Source organism: Loa loa (genome assembly GCF_000183805.2).
Source record: "Loa loa unplaced genomic scaffold supercont3.240, whole genome shotgun sequence".
NCBI lineage: Eukaryota > Metazoa > Nematoda > Chromadorea > Rhabditida > Onchocercidae > Loa > Loa loa.
Window position 1 is genome coordinate 24750 of NW_018108420.1, and position 12968 is coordinate 37717.

Consider the following 12968-nt stretch of genomic DNA (forward strand, 5'->3'; position numbering starts at 1 on the left):
AGCAGTTTTAAGCTACAAAGGCTTTCTTCTCCTAAAAAAAAAAATATTCCATGAAGTTTTCTTAAATTAGTTTATAAGTCTTGTTGAACAACGAAATGATTTTTGAAGCAATAAAAGAACAATTCCTTACAATTACATTCATTTTATCCTCTTTTCATCGCCAATTTCGTGCAAATTTTTGCAAAAGATTTAAAAATTAAATTTCTTTTTTTACTGCAAAATTAAATTTATATTTCGTTGGTTACAACTTAATAAATCACACGTTCTACGATCACATTCAACGATTGTAAATCAAAAATGTAAGTTAAATTTTTATTTATCATTTCCAATAAAAATGACTTGAATCATTTCCAGTAATTCATTAATATCCGATTCTTTATTATTCAATAATTTTATCGACGCTATCTACTACATCTTAATCCTTGCAATTTATATTGTTCCCTCCTCGTCTTTCCTCTCCATTCCTATCATATTTATTTTTCTCCCCCCCCCCCAAACACTGCTACTGCTACAGTGTGCTATTTTTTCCTAAACTTTTCCCCTCTTTCTCATCAACTTCCCTGTGAATCCTTCCAATCTTTGTATCTCTTCATTAAATGCTCAGCTATTTTTCACGTCTCAATCTCTAGATATCAAATACTTTCCAAACCTTATCAATCTCTGAACCTCCAATAAAGCGCAATATTTTACAACTAATTTAATTGATGACTGTTGAAATAATGCATTATGAACTGGTTTGGGCTGGCAGAAACATAGGGGGAGATATGAGGTTTTTTTTTTTTGCTACGCGACCTCTTTTTTACGCTCCACTAAACGTTTTGAAATTTCACTGATTGTTCGGGTTCTTATTTAGCATCCCAAGATCAGAGTTCAATGTATTTTCCTGATACGCATGTGCTTCCCGTTAGAATTAAACTTCTAATCGGTTATTGATTCGTAGTTGATAAGCAAAGAATCCCTAATATACTTTTATTTTCCATTTCTACAAAAATCAGGTCGTTTATTCGAATTTTGCTCCAATCAAAAGTTTTGATGCTAACTGATGGGGAAATAGTTGGGAGTGATCGATGATTTGCAGGATTTCCGCCGGATGGTGCCGCTAGTGCTGCTGATTATTTGCACTGTCATCCATGCCGAATTACTTGATGGTCTCTATTGTGGGATTGAAAGCTGTTATGAAGGTCAAATTTCACTCTATTTCGTGGTTTTTGTTTCGATCCGTCGGCCGAGACACGACAGCTACTAGTAGCTTAGTTACTTGTGTTTTATCTTGCCTAGTCCATTCTTTACTAACACATTGAAGGACTCTTAGGTAAGTTAGGGCAACTCCATCTACGTGATCACTCGGATAAGGCTTTGTATGAATTCCTCCGCTATTCCCTATTTTTACTGTTGTTTGAACCCTCATGATGTTAACTACCCCTTGAACCATTCCGTTTAATCTGTCCATTGCTTAGGTTAACACTTTCATTAATACTTCATTCCATATGATTTAATTCAACCAATCTTCCTTTTTGGCTTTCAGTACTAAATATTGATCGTTCGGAATTCAATAAGGTTTGTCGTTTTCATTTTTTTCCCACGTGTTCTACTCCACTAAATTACTTCTTCCTTTCAAAATTTTTATTCCATTCTTTGTCAATCTAATAGTTGATAGCTTAAAATCTGCGCATATAAATGATACAGAACATATAAATATATACAAATGATACAAACCTAGGAATTTTGTGGTGATTTTGTTGTGTTTATTTCAGAATGTGTTAGGTAGAACATACCGGAAATTGGCAGCGCGGTATCATCCGGACAAAGTTGCAAATGTGAGTATTTAGTGACGTGAGTAGTTTTCCGGAGCAGAAATGGAATTTTCGAGTTCATTAAATCAAATTAATGATGATTAATAATAGCACTCGTATATTTCATCAGTTCACTTTATCTACCACAATATAATGCAAAATTCTAGGCTAAGAAAAAGGAAGCGGAAGAAAACTTCCGTAAGATTGCAACAGCTTATGAGACTCTGAAGGATGATGAAACACGAGCTGATTATGATTATTATTTGGATCATCCGGAGCAACGAGCTTACAATTATTATCAGTATTATCGCAGGCGGATGGCTCCAAAAGTGGATGCACGAATTGTTGTTTTGGTTACTTTAATACTTATATCTGCTTTTCAGGTATGTTTTAGCATCTTTCTCCTCAAACTACAAATAGTTGAATTCAAACTGTAGTGAATAAATGAATTAACCGAGACTTATCCACTTGCATAAGATCTAGCAATCACATAACTTTATGTTTTTGTCACAATTAGCGTTCTGATGCAAATTGACATATTTTAGTTTCTGAGTGCAGCACAAAAACATAAGGAAGCACTTGATTATGCTGTGAAACAAGAAAAATATCGTAACGCGGCGAAAGAAATTGCCAAAGAAAGAGGAATTTCATTAGAAGGCGACTCTCGTAATAAAAAATTGCGGAAAGAATACGCCGAACAGGTCTTGCGACAGATTATTGAAGAAAATGTGGATATCAGGTAAGATTTTGAAGGTCACAGATTTAGTCTTTAGTTTCCTTTTTTCCTGGTTTTCTTACAACAACACAACAGTCCTAAGACTTACGTTTCAGATTACTTGTTTCCCTTTATGAGCCTTTCCCCTTTTCTGAGAATGAATTTCTGTAGCGAGACTTAGTTATTTGGCATATTGTTATAGGTTGTTCTCAACGAGTCACATTTGAAGATACACTCCACTGAACGATTTTCCGGTTGCAGAGGTGGATACAAGAAGCCGTCGATATACAATACATTGTTGTGGACGATTATTGTGTTGCCTTATACAATATACAGGTAACTTGGCATATTCGTTCATTTGAGCTAAAAGCAGAATCCTGTTTCATGTTCCACTGAATTACCGGTAGTTTCATCAAACCTAAAAGTTCTGTTGTGTAGCCGCCAGAAGTGGTCGTAGTATCGAACTAGTTTATTTAACAAAATCTTTGGTTCTTTCGAATTTTGTCCTTCAAGTTCGTCGGTTTATGCGAAACTTGAAGATCGATGACACTGGTAGAGGTACTTCAGGTATGCTGCTTGGAACTTCTCATGGTTCATAAAGTATCATTTGAAAAAAGAAGATTACGATGAAGATGCGAAGACTTATCTGATACAGAAAAATCTAAATCTTTCTGAAGAACAGTTTGCAGTAAGCTTCCCTTTTGTCGAATGTATTTTCTTATTACTTCAACTAATTCACGAGATCTCTTGTTTCGCTAAAAGCCGCTTTTCATTTTTTGTTAAGCATATATTACAAGCCCATTATAACGATACTTATTTCAGAATTTCAGCGATAGTGAACGATTATCCTTGTTCAAAAATGAGTTATGGGATAGAGTGAAATTTGCGGAGTGGAAGGCTGCGAAGGAAGATGAACAAAAAGAACGCCTGGCCGCTAGTGGGCGTTACAAACGGTACCGAAGATACATGAAGAACCAGCAGGGTCTTCCTCTTAGTTTTATGGAATAAAAAAATATTTGGAATGTCGTTACTGTTGTGTTAATGTATAAAGTGATCGGGAAACAGATCAAATAAAACTAACGTTAACAAATGTTAGTAGGGCGGTTAAGTAAAAATGATCGCTAGTACGATGGTCGGGCCTCCGGTGATCTCTTTCAGGTGTAACTGTCTTAAATGTAATAACTGGGCCATCAGAGGAGTAAAACGGGGGCTCAAGATGACTTTGCGATTTCGAAAATTTGCATTCATCTTTGTTTTGTTGACCCCCTCAACAGCTACATAATTTATGGTATACATGTACTATTGATACCAATAAACAGTCGGACGTCGCTTCTGTTAAGGAAGCATACGGGATAGTAATTCATGGGGTCAAGATGTTTTTGATACGGACGATGTTTAAATGTTGTTCGCTTTTCAAGGGTCTAAAATGCCAACCCTCCTAGCTGAATCTCTACGAATTACATTTCTCCAGGAAAAAAAGATGCCCATTCACTAGTATGACTCAACCGAAGTAGAATGAATCCCTTTCCAACGCAATCAAAATATCGTTCGGATATTTCGATGATTGATTATTTTGCATGTCCAGATTTGATGGAATATTAAATTCAGCGGAAGGAATTCAATCCTACTCCAATTCGAACTGATCCAAATCTCATTCTCCGTCCGGAGAGCTTTGATATGTAGTAACTTTTACACAGAAGTGAATATATACATGTGTCCTGAATATGAGTTATGTATTCGTGCTGCGTGTGTGTCAAACAACAAAATCCAAATAACGAAAACTTTGTTGTCTAATAAAAGAGAATAAAACTTACCGACAATCGATATCAGCATACAATACAATTACATAAAGAAAAAGAAAAAAAAACAAGGGGATGGAAAAATAATGCAATGTAGTCGATCAATCACAATTCCAGCGCTAATCGTTTTCAGCTTAGCTTTTTGGTAAAGCGCAATCAATAGCATTAATCCTCACTTTTTTCTTCTGCATACGGATAACAAATTTTGACGACGATAATGACAGGAAACAGGATTCCACTGAAATAAAAATTTTGTTGGCAAAAACCGGTGAGCAAAGCCTTACGAGCTAAGCTGTAGTATACTTACCTCATCACAGCTTCAGTCACAATAAACTTCCGCAGGAAGTGAAAAAAGTAAAATATACTTCGAACAGCAAACTTACTTGTCAATCTCCCATCCTACGACACAACTTGTGAATGCCGGAAACCAAGCATGAAATCCACAAAATCCGCTTCCAAGTCCTCCAGGGTATAAGGATTCAAAGCCCAAACTTCCCAGCCCTCCACTTTTGAGGACCACAACAACAAAGTTCTATCCCAAATTAACTGTGAAGATGTCGACATAACTATCGCAAAATATTAATTAAACTCACAGAAAAAAGTTGCCAAAGACCCGCAGCAGTTGCTGAAACCTTGAAGAAAGTGTGGACGAAAAGTACCAACGGGAGTGCCAAAAACGTACAGGACATGAAGGTTTCATAACCTTTTTTTTGATGAGCAAGAAAACACTACCCACCTGCTTCCAGGACTAACCTTTACAATTAAAACTGTGTGGCACGGTCGGAAACTGTCGTTTCAGCTCTTTCTAAAGGTTCCACAACGCAGAGCTTATGATGAATTTATGCAAAGAAACTATGTAGGAAATCAGGTAACCTACTTATAAACTATTAAAAACTGCCTTGAAACTTATGGCACAAAGTAGTCAATGGTCAGCTACATCCTGAAAAAAAAGACGAAGAAAGAACTTACCTCATGAAAAATTTGAATCCACTGTCAATTAGATGAATCCTTTACTGATTGCCAACCGCTCCTCCTGGGAAAAATATTTTGCATTGTCCAGGAATGTTACCAAATTTAATTCAGAAAAAATTAACTTGTTTTAAGAACTATGCAAAATCCACAACGAATCTTTCGAAACTTTCAAACACATGTTAAATAACATACCAATGATATATCTTCATCAGGATGCATGATGTGTATTTTTGCCCCCAATCTTTGGATTTGATTAGGTATTTCCCGGATCCGTTCCGGTTCTGTGGTCTTACTAGAAGAAGGATCACTATAGGCTGGGAAAGCTGCTGGTACAACAGGTGTAGACTGTGCATTGATTGTTCCTGGACCAGGAATTCCGGGTACTCCCATCGGACCATTTGGTAGCGGTACCCGAGGGGGTAAGTTCATGCTGTAACAAACTCATAGTTAAGTATTGCAGTACTTCCAAAGGGGCACATACAAAGAGACGCAGCATCTCCTGCAACACCTCTTTCAAAATTTCAATTTCCAAATATAAGACCAAAAATGCTAGTATGTAAGAGCTACTCCCTATGACAAGAACATATATCGGCAAGAATTAAGCCAATAATAAAAAACCCGATGACTGAACGAAGCTGATGAAACCTTATCCATGTATTTATTCAATGCTCTCTCCTACTCCGTTACCTTCCTACCATATTTATTCAATGCTCTCTCCTACTCTGTTACCTTCCTACCAGCTCACATACAACATAAAGTAAAATAAAAAGTGGTGACAAGTTCATCTGAAACATATGCGAGGTTATTAAAATCCACACGCCACTCCAAACTTTTCTATACATAGCCTATATTAACTTTTGCAAGAAATGAGTGAGAAACGTTATGTTTTAGTTAAAGTTCAGTTGTGAATGGATAGAACTGAATACATTGGCAGCATAACAATTTTTTTCACTGTCTCTTCCGCATGAAATATAAGTTATGTGTCATAATTCATTAACATATCAGCTGAAACGCAGCCGGGTTATCCTGTGCCAGCCTAAATAACTTACGAAAGCTGGTGAAAAGTAAAAAAAAAAACGAAAACCTTGTGAGTGCAGGTTGAGCACTACCTGGAGGTACTACCGGAAGTGGCGGAAGAGCTCTTGGTGGCGCCGGCACTCCTGGCATAAACGGCGGCCCAAACGGTGGCATTCCTGAAGGTGGAAGAGGCGGAAAACCGGGAATCATAGGTGGTATACCTGCAATACAAAATGAATTTTCGAAATATAAAAAAGATTGGCAGATATTGGTATTTCCTCAGCAGATACATGAAAGTATTATCATTTGCTATTTGAAAACTCGTTAATATATAATTGAATTTTACCAAACCGTGCAAAATATGAAATTAACGCGAGAAAAAAAAGAATTTACCTGGAGGTAGCATTGGAAATGGAGCTATTAGAGGAGGTACCGGAGCAGCTGTATTCTTCGACTCCTTCTTTGTACTTTCCTCTACAAGAAAAGCATTAATACTTTTCTGGAAATATGCAATACTGGGAGGTTATGAAATTAAAAACTTGCATATCTGCAGTAAAATGGAAAAATTTCCTAACCTTGAGCATCATCAGGAATACCTTCCATGCCATAAACTTCTACTTCAACTGAATCTTTACCGGGTAAAGCAGCGGGTATCTTATCTATCGTTTCTTTGTGCACCTTAAAAATGAGCAAACTTCAGGAATGGTGAATAAAACGAGCCCCAAGTAATAACATACGCAAGAAAGGTTTAATAAAAAAATCTGTTCACTGTAATTTTAGCTCATTGAAAACGATACCTGCATGCAATGGATGGCTAATCCGGGTCCTGTGAAAAGCTTCTTGTGACAAATATGACATTTAAAATGCTTTGCTTTTTGGTGCTGAATTAAAATCTTTTCATCTTCGAATTCGCGATTGCAGTACCTGTAATAGAATAAAGATGACCCATATTTTATATAGTAGTTTGAATCCAACCACTAGGATCAACCGATCCTTCAGCCATGTGACTCCATGCAGTATCCGCAACTGAATGTCCTGTTTTACAGCAAACAAATCTCTGAAAAGAGATTCAGTAAACCCACCGTCAAAATGCTCTGACAGATCAAAACTACCAGTGAACTTTGATAATTATATCTTGCATTCAAATTATCCCTATAATTGAATCCTGCCTACGTTTTTGCATGTTGCTCTCCATTACTTCACTAGCCAACCTTGTTGGATTTGATTAATTACACACTAGCTCACTTGACCATCAACATAACAACTAGTTACCTTGCTTCCTTGCTAACCATCTACTTAAGCCTTCCATTTATACCCATGATTTACATTCATGGACTCAAAAACAGATAAAGGAGTAGGAAGAATGATGAGAAAAAATTTAGTCCTTAAGATGATCAGATGAAAAAACACGAAACAGTGGCATAATCTAACGTGTCTTATCCTGAGCTAAGCTTTTTATCGAACAATAAGGTTCAAAATTTAATCAAAATCTTGCCTGAAAAGAAAAAAAAGAACATGATTGATATCATCAACCAAGATAAATAACGACTGCAACACTTGTTGTACTATCATAAGCAAAACAATTCAGACAAACCTTCGTTCTTTCAGAGGAAATAAAGAAGTCGAGTTTTTATTTTCCTCCATAAATATTAAAATAACTTACCAACACCAGGGTTTCGCGGCACGCTTTTTCTTTCGACCCATAATTTCGATAAGCAATTAACACCCGAAAAAAAACAGCCTTTCAAAAAAAAGCACCCTTTCCAAAAAAAACCTTTTAAAAAAATCCTGAAATAAAATTGAATTCTACGAAAAAAAGAAAGTATGGTTCTTGGATAGTTTCGGAATAATAATAGATTTTCAGATTTGTCAATATCCTAAAAATTTCTTTACCATTGACTAGTGATAACTTTTGAATTTTTCCTTTATCCAAACAAATAGGATTATTTACTTTAACTACACTTAATCAACTCTAAACATCGTAACGCACATAACCATACCGTTGGTATGCCAAAATATGCAACAAAAGTGAGAGAAAGGATAAGAGTACCATAAGTTCTTTCAACTCGCGCTCTCAATTTTACTGTAACGTGCAAGCAGTGATAAGTAAATGCATACATAAAGATCAAAGCATGAACAATTTGGTGCAGGTGAGAATATACTCTTTCTAAAGTGATGACTTAAATCGCTTCTCAATCTATAACCATACTATATTTCGTAATTCTTATCAATCTTTACCATCTCTTCATTTATATTATTTCTTTCCACTTTCAATTATCCTTCCTCTCCTAGCCTCCCAAATATTAAGCTCTTTTGTTGATCCTTCCACTCTTTATCCTTCCGCAAATCTCCAAGCTATTTCGCACCCTAAACATCTCTAACATTACATACTTCCACAACCACTAGATCTCCAATATAATCATACTATTTTTTAATAGTATACTATTTGGAATCGGTTGAAAATCGATATGCCACAAACATCGTTGCATGGTGTCACAAATGAGGGGGTATGAAAATTATTGTGGATCTGGGAAGAAGTGTTTTATATTCATGTGGCGTAAGTAATGTATTTTGCTGATTGATATGTTAGGAGTGATATCAGGAGTGGATATGTTATCTCTTTATTCTAATCAATGCAGAATCTTCTTGTTATTCAATTTGCTGTGTAACGGCTGACAGTCACGAATTAATTTTTCAGAAAAGCGATTTGGCTTATGCAATTTTTGCCAGTAAATACAAATCTTGAAATTTCTTATCTCCTTTTTTCTCTTGATTTTCTTTTCTTTCGTGCTTCAACACTATTGGTCTTTGCCATTAATTCATTCTTATGAAGTACCGAGGCTTGAATGTTGTCCATCGTATTTGAGATGCTGAGGTCAAACTTAGCGTGTGATCGTGAATTTTTGCTGTTGAAAGTTTAGTTGAATTTAAAGTCTCGATCAGTAGTTCAATGAAGAGTTCGGTGCATATGTTCATACAACAATTCCTGGTCTTTGGTCTAATCAGTGTTTCTTCTTTTTTTTTGTAATTTACTGGTTTAAGTAAGTTTGTCGAGCAAAATAAATTATATAATTTGTAGTAATTGATTGGTAGAATAATTAAGCAGCTAAGTCAGGAACAAAGTGGTTGGTTATCGAGGAGGTAGTTAGCTGCTTAATGGGAGGTAAGTTAATAAGTATTTAAATGATCATTTTCGTGTAATTTATGTCAAGGGAGATTTTACGTTAGAAATAAATAAGTGTATGCGTCAAGCCGAAAAATGTTGATCGTTACAAAAATTACCAAATACAACAACTCGTAAATTTATTGAGCATTCATTACGCGCAAATTTAATTGTCACATTTAATTATTACTACATTGTAACAGTAATTATAAAATTTTGTAGTATGACAAATAATGCCGTATCATCGACCGTTATTGCTTTATTGGATCGAGCTAAAGCAAAATATGTGGATACGGCGAAGAATGATATACTCTTAGCTCTAAGCGGCTTTCCTGATCTCACACCGGACGTTGAACATTTTGTTTATCCGGACAGGACGTGTACGCTTGCATTTCGTCTGAAGGGCACAATTCCTGTTCTTTATAAGGTTTATATCGATTTATGATCATTCCTGGTTATATTGAAGGATTGATCATTTCAGTTTCTCATATGTTTTTATTTTGTGCATATATTCTGGTGTTGGACCTTGTCATACGTTATTTCGGTCTCTCCTCATCTTTTATCTATTTTGATAAAGATTTTGTTGGTTGTAAATTCGTTTGTTAGACAGGTAATATAACTGCAAAGTTGCTCTCGAATTTCCATTTTTAGAATGTCTTTGTTAATTTTCATGAAATTTTCCATAAAAAGAAATTTCTTTTCAGGGTAATACATATAACATACCAGTAGCGTTATATCTCTGGGACACCCATCCCTATTATGCACCAATATGTTACGTATGTCCAACGCCGAATATGATGCTGAAGGAATCAAAAACAGTGGATAAGCAGGGACGCATCTATTTGCCATATCTTAGTGATTGGTCTTTTCCAGGATATGATTTAAGTGGTTTATTACAGGTAATTCTTTCACTCGTGCAAATATATTGTTTAATGAGTAATAAAAAATCAATCCTTAGTAGAAAATCCACGAAGTTTGCATTTTTCAAGGTTATGGCGATGTGTTTCCAAGACTCTTGTCCGGTCTTTGCGAAGCCTAATAGCAGTTCACGTCTCTCAGGTGTGGGATCAACATCTGCTGGCCAGATTCAAAGTTACACACCTTATCCAATTTCTAATGCGCCCGGAATACCGCCATATCCAACGACACCTGCTTCTTATTATCCTTCTATGCCACATGGTAATGTTGGCAGTGGCACGGTTCAGCCGGAACACCTGAAAGCATCTGTGATGAGTGCTGTTGAACACAAAATTAGACAACGCCTTCGTGAAAAATTAGGTATCTTTTCGTTTCTTATCAGAAACCTGTACTTTTCCTTGCGTTAAATTGTACAAAATCCTCTGTGAAGTTATTATTTACTCTTTGAATCGCAATCGGACTGTAACTTTGAAATCTTGAAGTGTTGTGTTTCTAGTTAGGTATGAAGCCTTCTAGATCAGGTTTTTAAGGAACAATGCATGCCGAATTAGCTTCAATAAGACAGACTCATGCAGATCTACGTGCCGGTCAGCAAAAGCTCAAAGTTATTGTGGAAAATTTAACGCAAGAGCAGAAACGGATGGAGGACGCACTAATTGTGTATCAGGTGCCTGTTTCTTTGATATGAGCGTTATTTTGTCTCTGATTTCTAGTTTCCGAAAATTCGTTAGGTTTTAGTACCTTTCACTTTTTGTTTGTTGATTAATCGGAAGAATAGCTTCAATTTTCAGGAAAAAAAAGCCGAAATTAGCTCGCTGCTTTCGACATCGTCACCGGGAAAAATTGTAGAAATTGATCAAGTGATTGATGCTTGTACACCTTTGCACAGACAGGTTAGAATTAGTCCCTGTTTTATGAATTTTCTTTAAAGGCTAATAGAGTTGAAGGGGAAAATGCTAAATAGGAAATTTAATTTCTCGCTTGCAACAACACGAAAAATCAAAATGGGAATTTAAACTAGAATAATTAACGATCATTCCTGTGTATGCGTTAGCGAAAATTTCTGGTCTTTTGTGTCTCCATTTCTTTGCAATTCTTCTTTGAAAGCAACCTCTAGTTGCATTGTTGATGACAGACTTATAAATTTGTTGCAGTTACTTAGTTGTTACGTTTATGATTGTGCTATCGACGATGCTATTTATTTCCTTGGTCAAGCGTTAAGTCGTGGTCGTATCAGTTTAACAAATTATTTGAAAGAAGTACGTCAGCTTTCACGTCGGCAGTTTATTTATCGTGCCACGCTTCAGAAATGTCGTATTAAAGCGAAAATGCCAGTATAAGACAGACTTGTTTTTTTTTCTGCCATTCAACATAATTTTTTCATATCGAAATATTTTTCATTGTAAAGAGGGGAAGAAATAGTATTTCTGTTAATATATGGTCTTTGAAATCCCTGTTTTGTTGGGTAAATTTAAGATTGGTTGATTAATTAATTTATACTGAAAGTCATGGCTTTATATTGAAAATCTTTTATAATTATGGCTTTTTATAAGTATTTCGATGCTGTGCCATGCATGCTATTTGACGCAGTTATTCTCCGCGAAATGAACATTGCTGTATCTTTTTCTGTTTCATTTTCCTCTTTGCGCTGATAACATTTACCTCTCTGCGGTTAAATTAGTCCTGTTTCTTGCTTGGCAGAAATGTTAAGCCAAGTTTTCAAAAATATGGCAAGATTTTGTTCTAGTCTCTTCAAAATAACTATCATTTGAGGCCACCATTCTACGAAAAAATATGCGGGTGTGATTTGTTTCTGAAACGTTTTAATGTTTAGCAAAGTATGTTGCAGAATGTCAACAGGACATGAGAAATTATTGGGGAAAAAACTGGTGTATTTCTAAAATGGGATATAGGTTTTTTAATACAAAAACCGAAATTCATTCCTTCGTGAATTGTTTGTTTATGTGCTCTGTGATGGTAGTGGGTTGAAATTGATGAGCAAATTTCATACTCACACTATAAGTGTTGTAAAAGTTTTTCGCTTGTTTTTCCCTTTTTTTTTGTTAAAATTTGTGAATTTTGACTACCTAATGATGCTCATTATATTCACATCTTTGTCTTTATCTGAAGTCAGTGCATCGGTACTTAAAGTGGTCGTCCTGATGTTATTATACTTTCTGTAATTATTGCATATAAAAACTTTCTAACGCATTTTTTCTTTTTTTTCACCAGCAGAATTTCGTTCATGTGATAATAAAGTAAAAATTCATGAAATCTTATAAAGTAACCTTCCAGTCTTTTTGTCCCTCTCTTTGAGGATTTCTTTTCTCAGCGTCAGTACTATCTTCACAGATATTGCAAATAACTGGTTTTTTTTTTTCGAGTGGAAATTCGAAAACTAAACATTTTCCTCGAGAAATATTTGTAAAGCCATTAATAATGACTATACGACGACTACTACTACTAATACTAAATACTAATAATAGTAACAATAATAATAATAATAGTAATAATAATAATAATAATAATAATAATAATAATAATAATAATAATAATAATAATAATAATAATAATAATATAATAATAATAAT

The 12968-nt window shown here is 35.2% G+C and overlaps 4 protein-coding genes across 4 annotated transcripts; 2 read left to right on the plus strand and 2 right to left on the minus strand.

Moving 5' to 3' along the window:
* Positions 1 to 1090: 1090 nt before the first annotated feature.
* LOAG_08262 (DnaJ domain-containing protein) lies at positions 1091 to 3516 on the plus strand (the record flags this gene model as incomplete). The annotated part of the gene is made up of 8 exons (XM_003143794.1): positions 1091 to 1181; positions 1526 to 1557; positions 1755 to 1817; positions 1961 to 2176; positions 2339 to 2532; positions 2770 to 2844; positions 3076 to 3196; positions 3331 to 3516. The coding sequence occupies 8 exons, from the start codon at positions 1091 to 1093 to the stop codon at positions 3514 to 3516; spliced, it is 978 nt and encodes a 325-aa protein (XP_003143842.1).
* Positions 3517 to 4247: 731 nt separating this feature from the next.
* On the minus strand, positions 4248 to 8205 carry LOAG_18255 (hypothetical protein). Its single transcript, XM_020450919.1, has 8 exons — positions 7960 to 8205; positions 7094 to 7220; positions 6872 to 6974; positions 6690 to 6770; positions 6364 to 6517; positions 5472 to 5709; positions 5277 to 5340; positions 4248 to 4545 (listed from the first exon to the last, which is right to left on the minus strand). The coding sequence occupies exons 1-7, from the start codon at positions 7998 to 8000 to the stop codon at positions 5305 to 5307; spliced, it is 780 nt and encodes a 259-aa protein (XP_020305347.1). The 5' UTR covers positions 8001 to 8205; the 3' UTR covers positions 4248 to 4545; positions 5277 to 5304.
* On the minus strand, positions 4524 to 5300 carry LOAG_18256 (hypothetical protein). The gene has a single exon (XM_020450920.1). It carries the CDS (start codon positions 4869 to 4871, stop codon positions 4707 to 4709), a length of 165 nt encoding a protein of 54 aa, XP_020305346.1. The 5' UTR covers positions 4872 to 5300; the 3' UTR covers positions 4524 to 4706.
* Positions 8206 to 9682: 1477 nt separating the features above from the next.
* Positions 9683 to 11832, plus strand: LOAG_08265 (hypothetical protein; the record flags this gene model as incomplete). The annotated part of the gene is made up of 6 exons (XM_003143797.2): positions 9683 to 9886; positions 10164 to 10358; positions 10449 to 10737; positions 10908 to 11044; positions 11169 to 11270; positions 11532 to 11832. 6 exons carry the CDS (start codon positions 9683 to 9685, stop codon positions 11715 to 11717), a joined length of 1113 nt encoding a protein of 370 aa, XP_003143845.1. The 3' UTR covers positions 11718 to 11832.
* Between the last annotated feature and the right edge of the window lie 1136 nt (positions 11833 to 12968).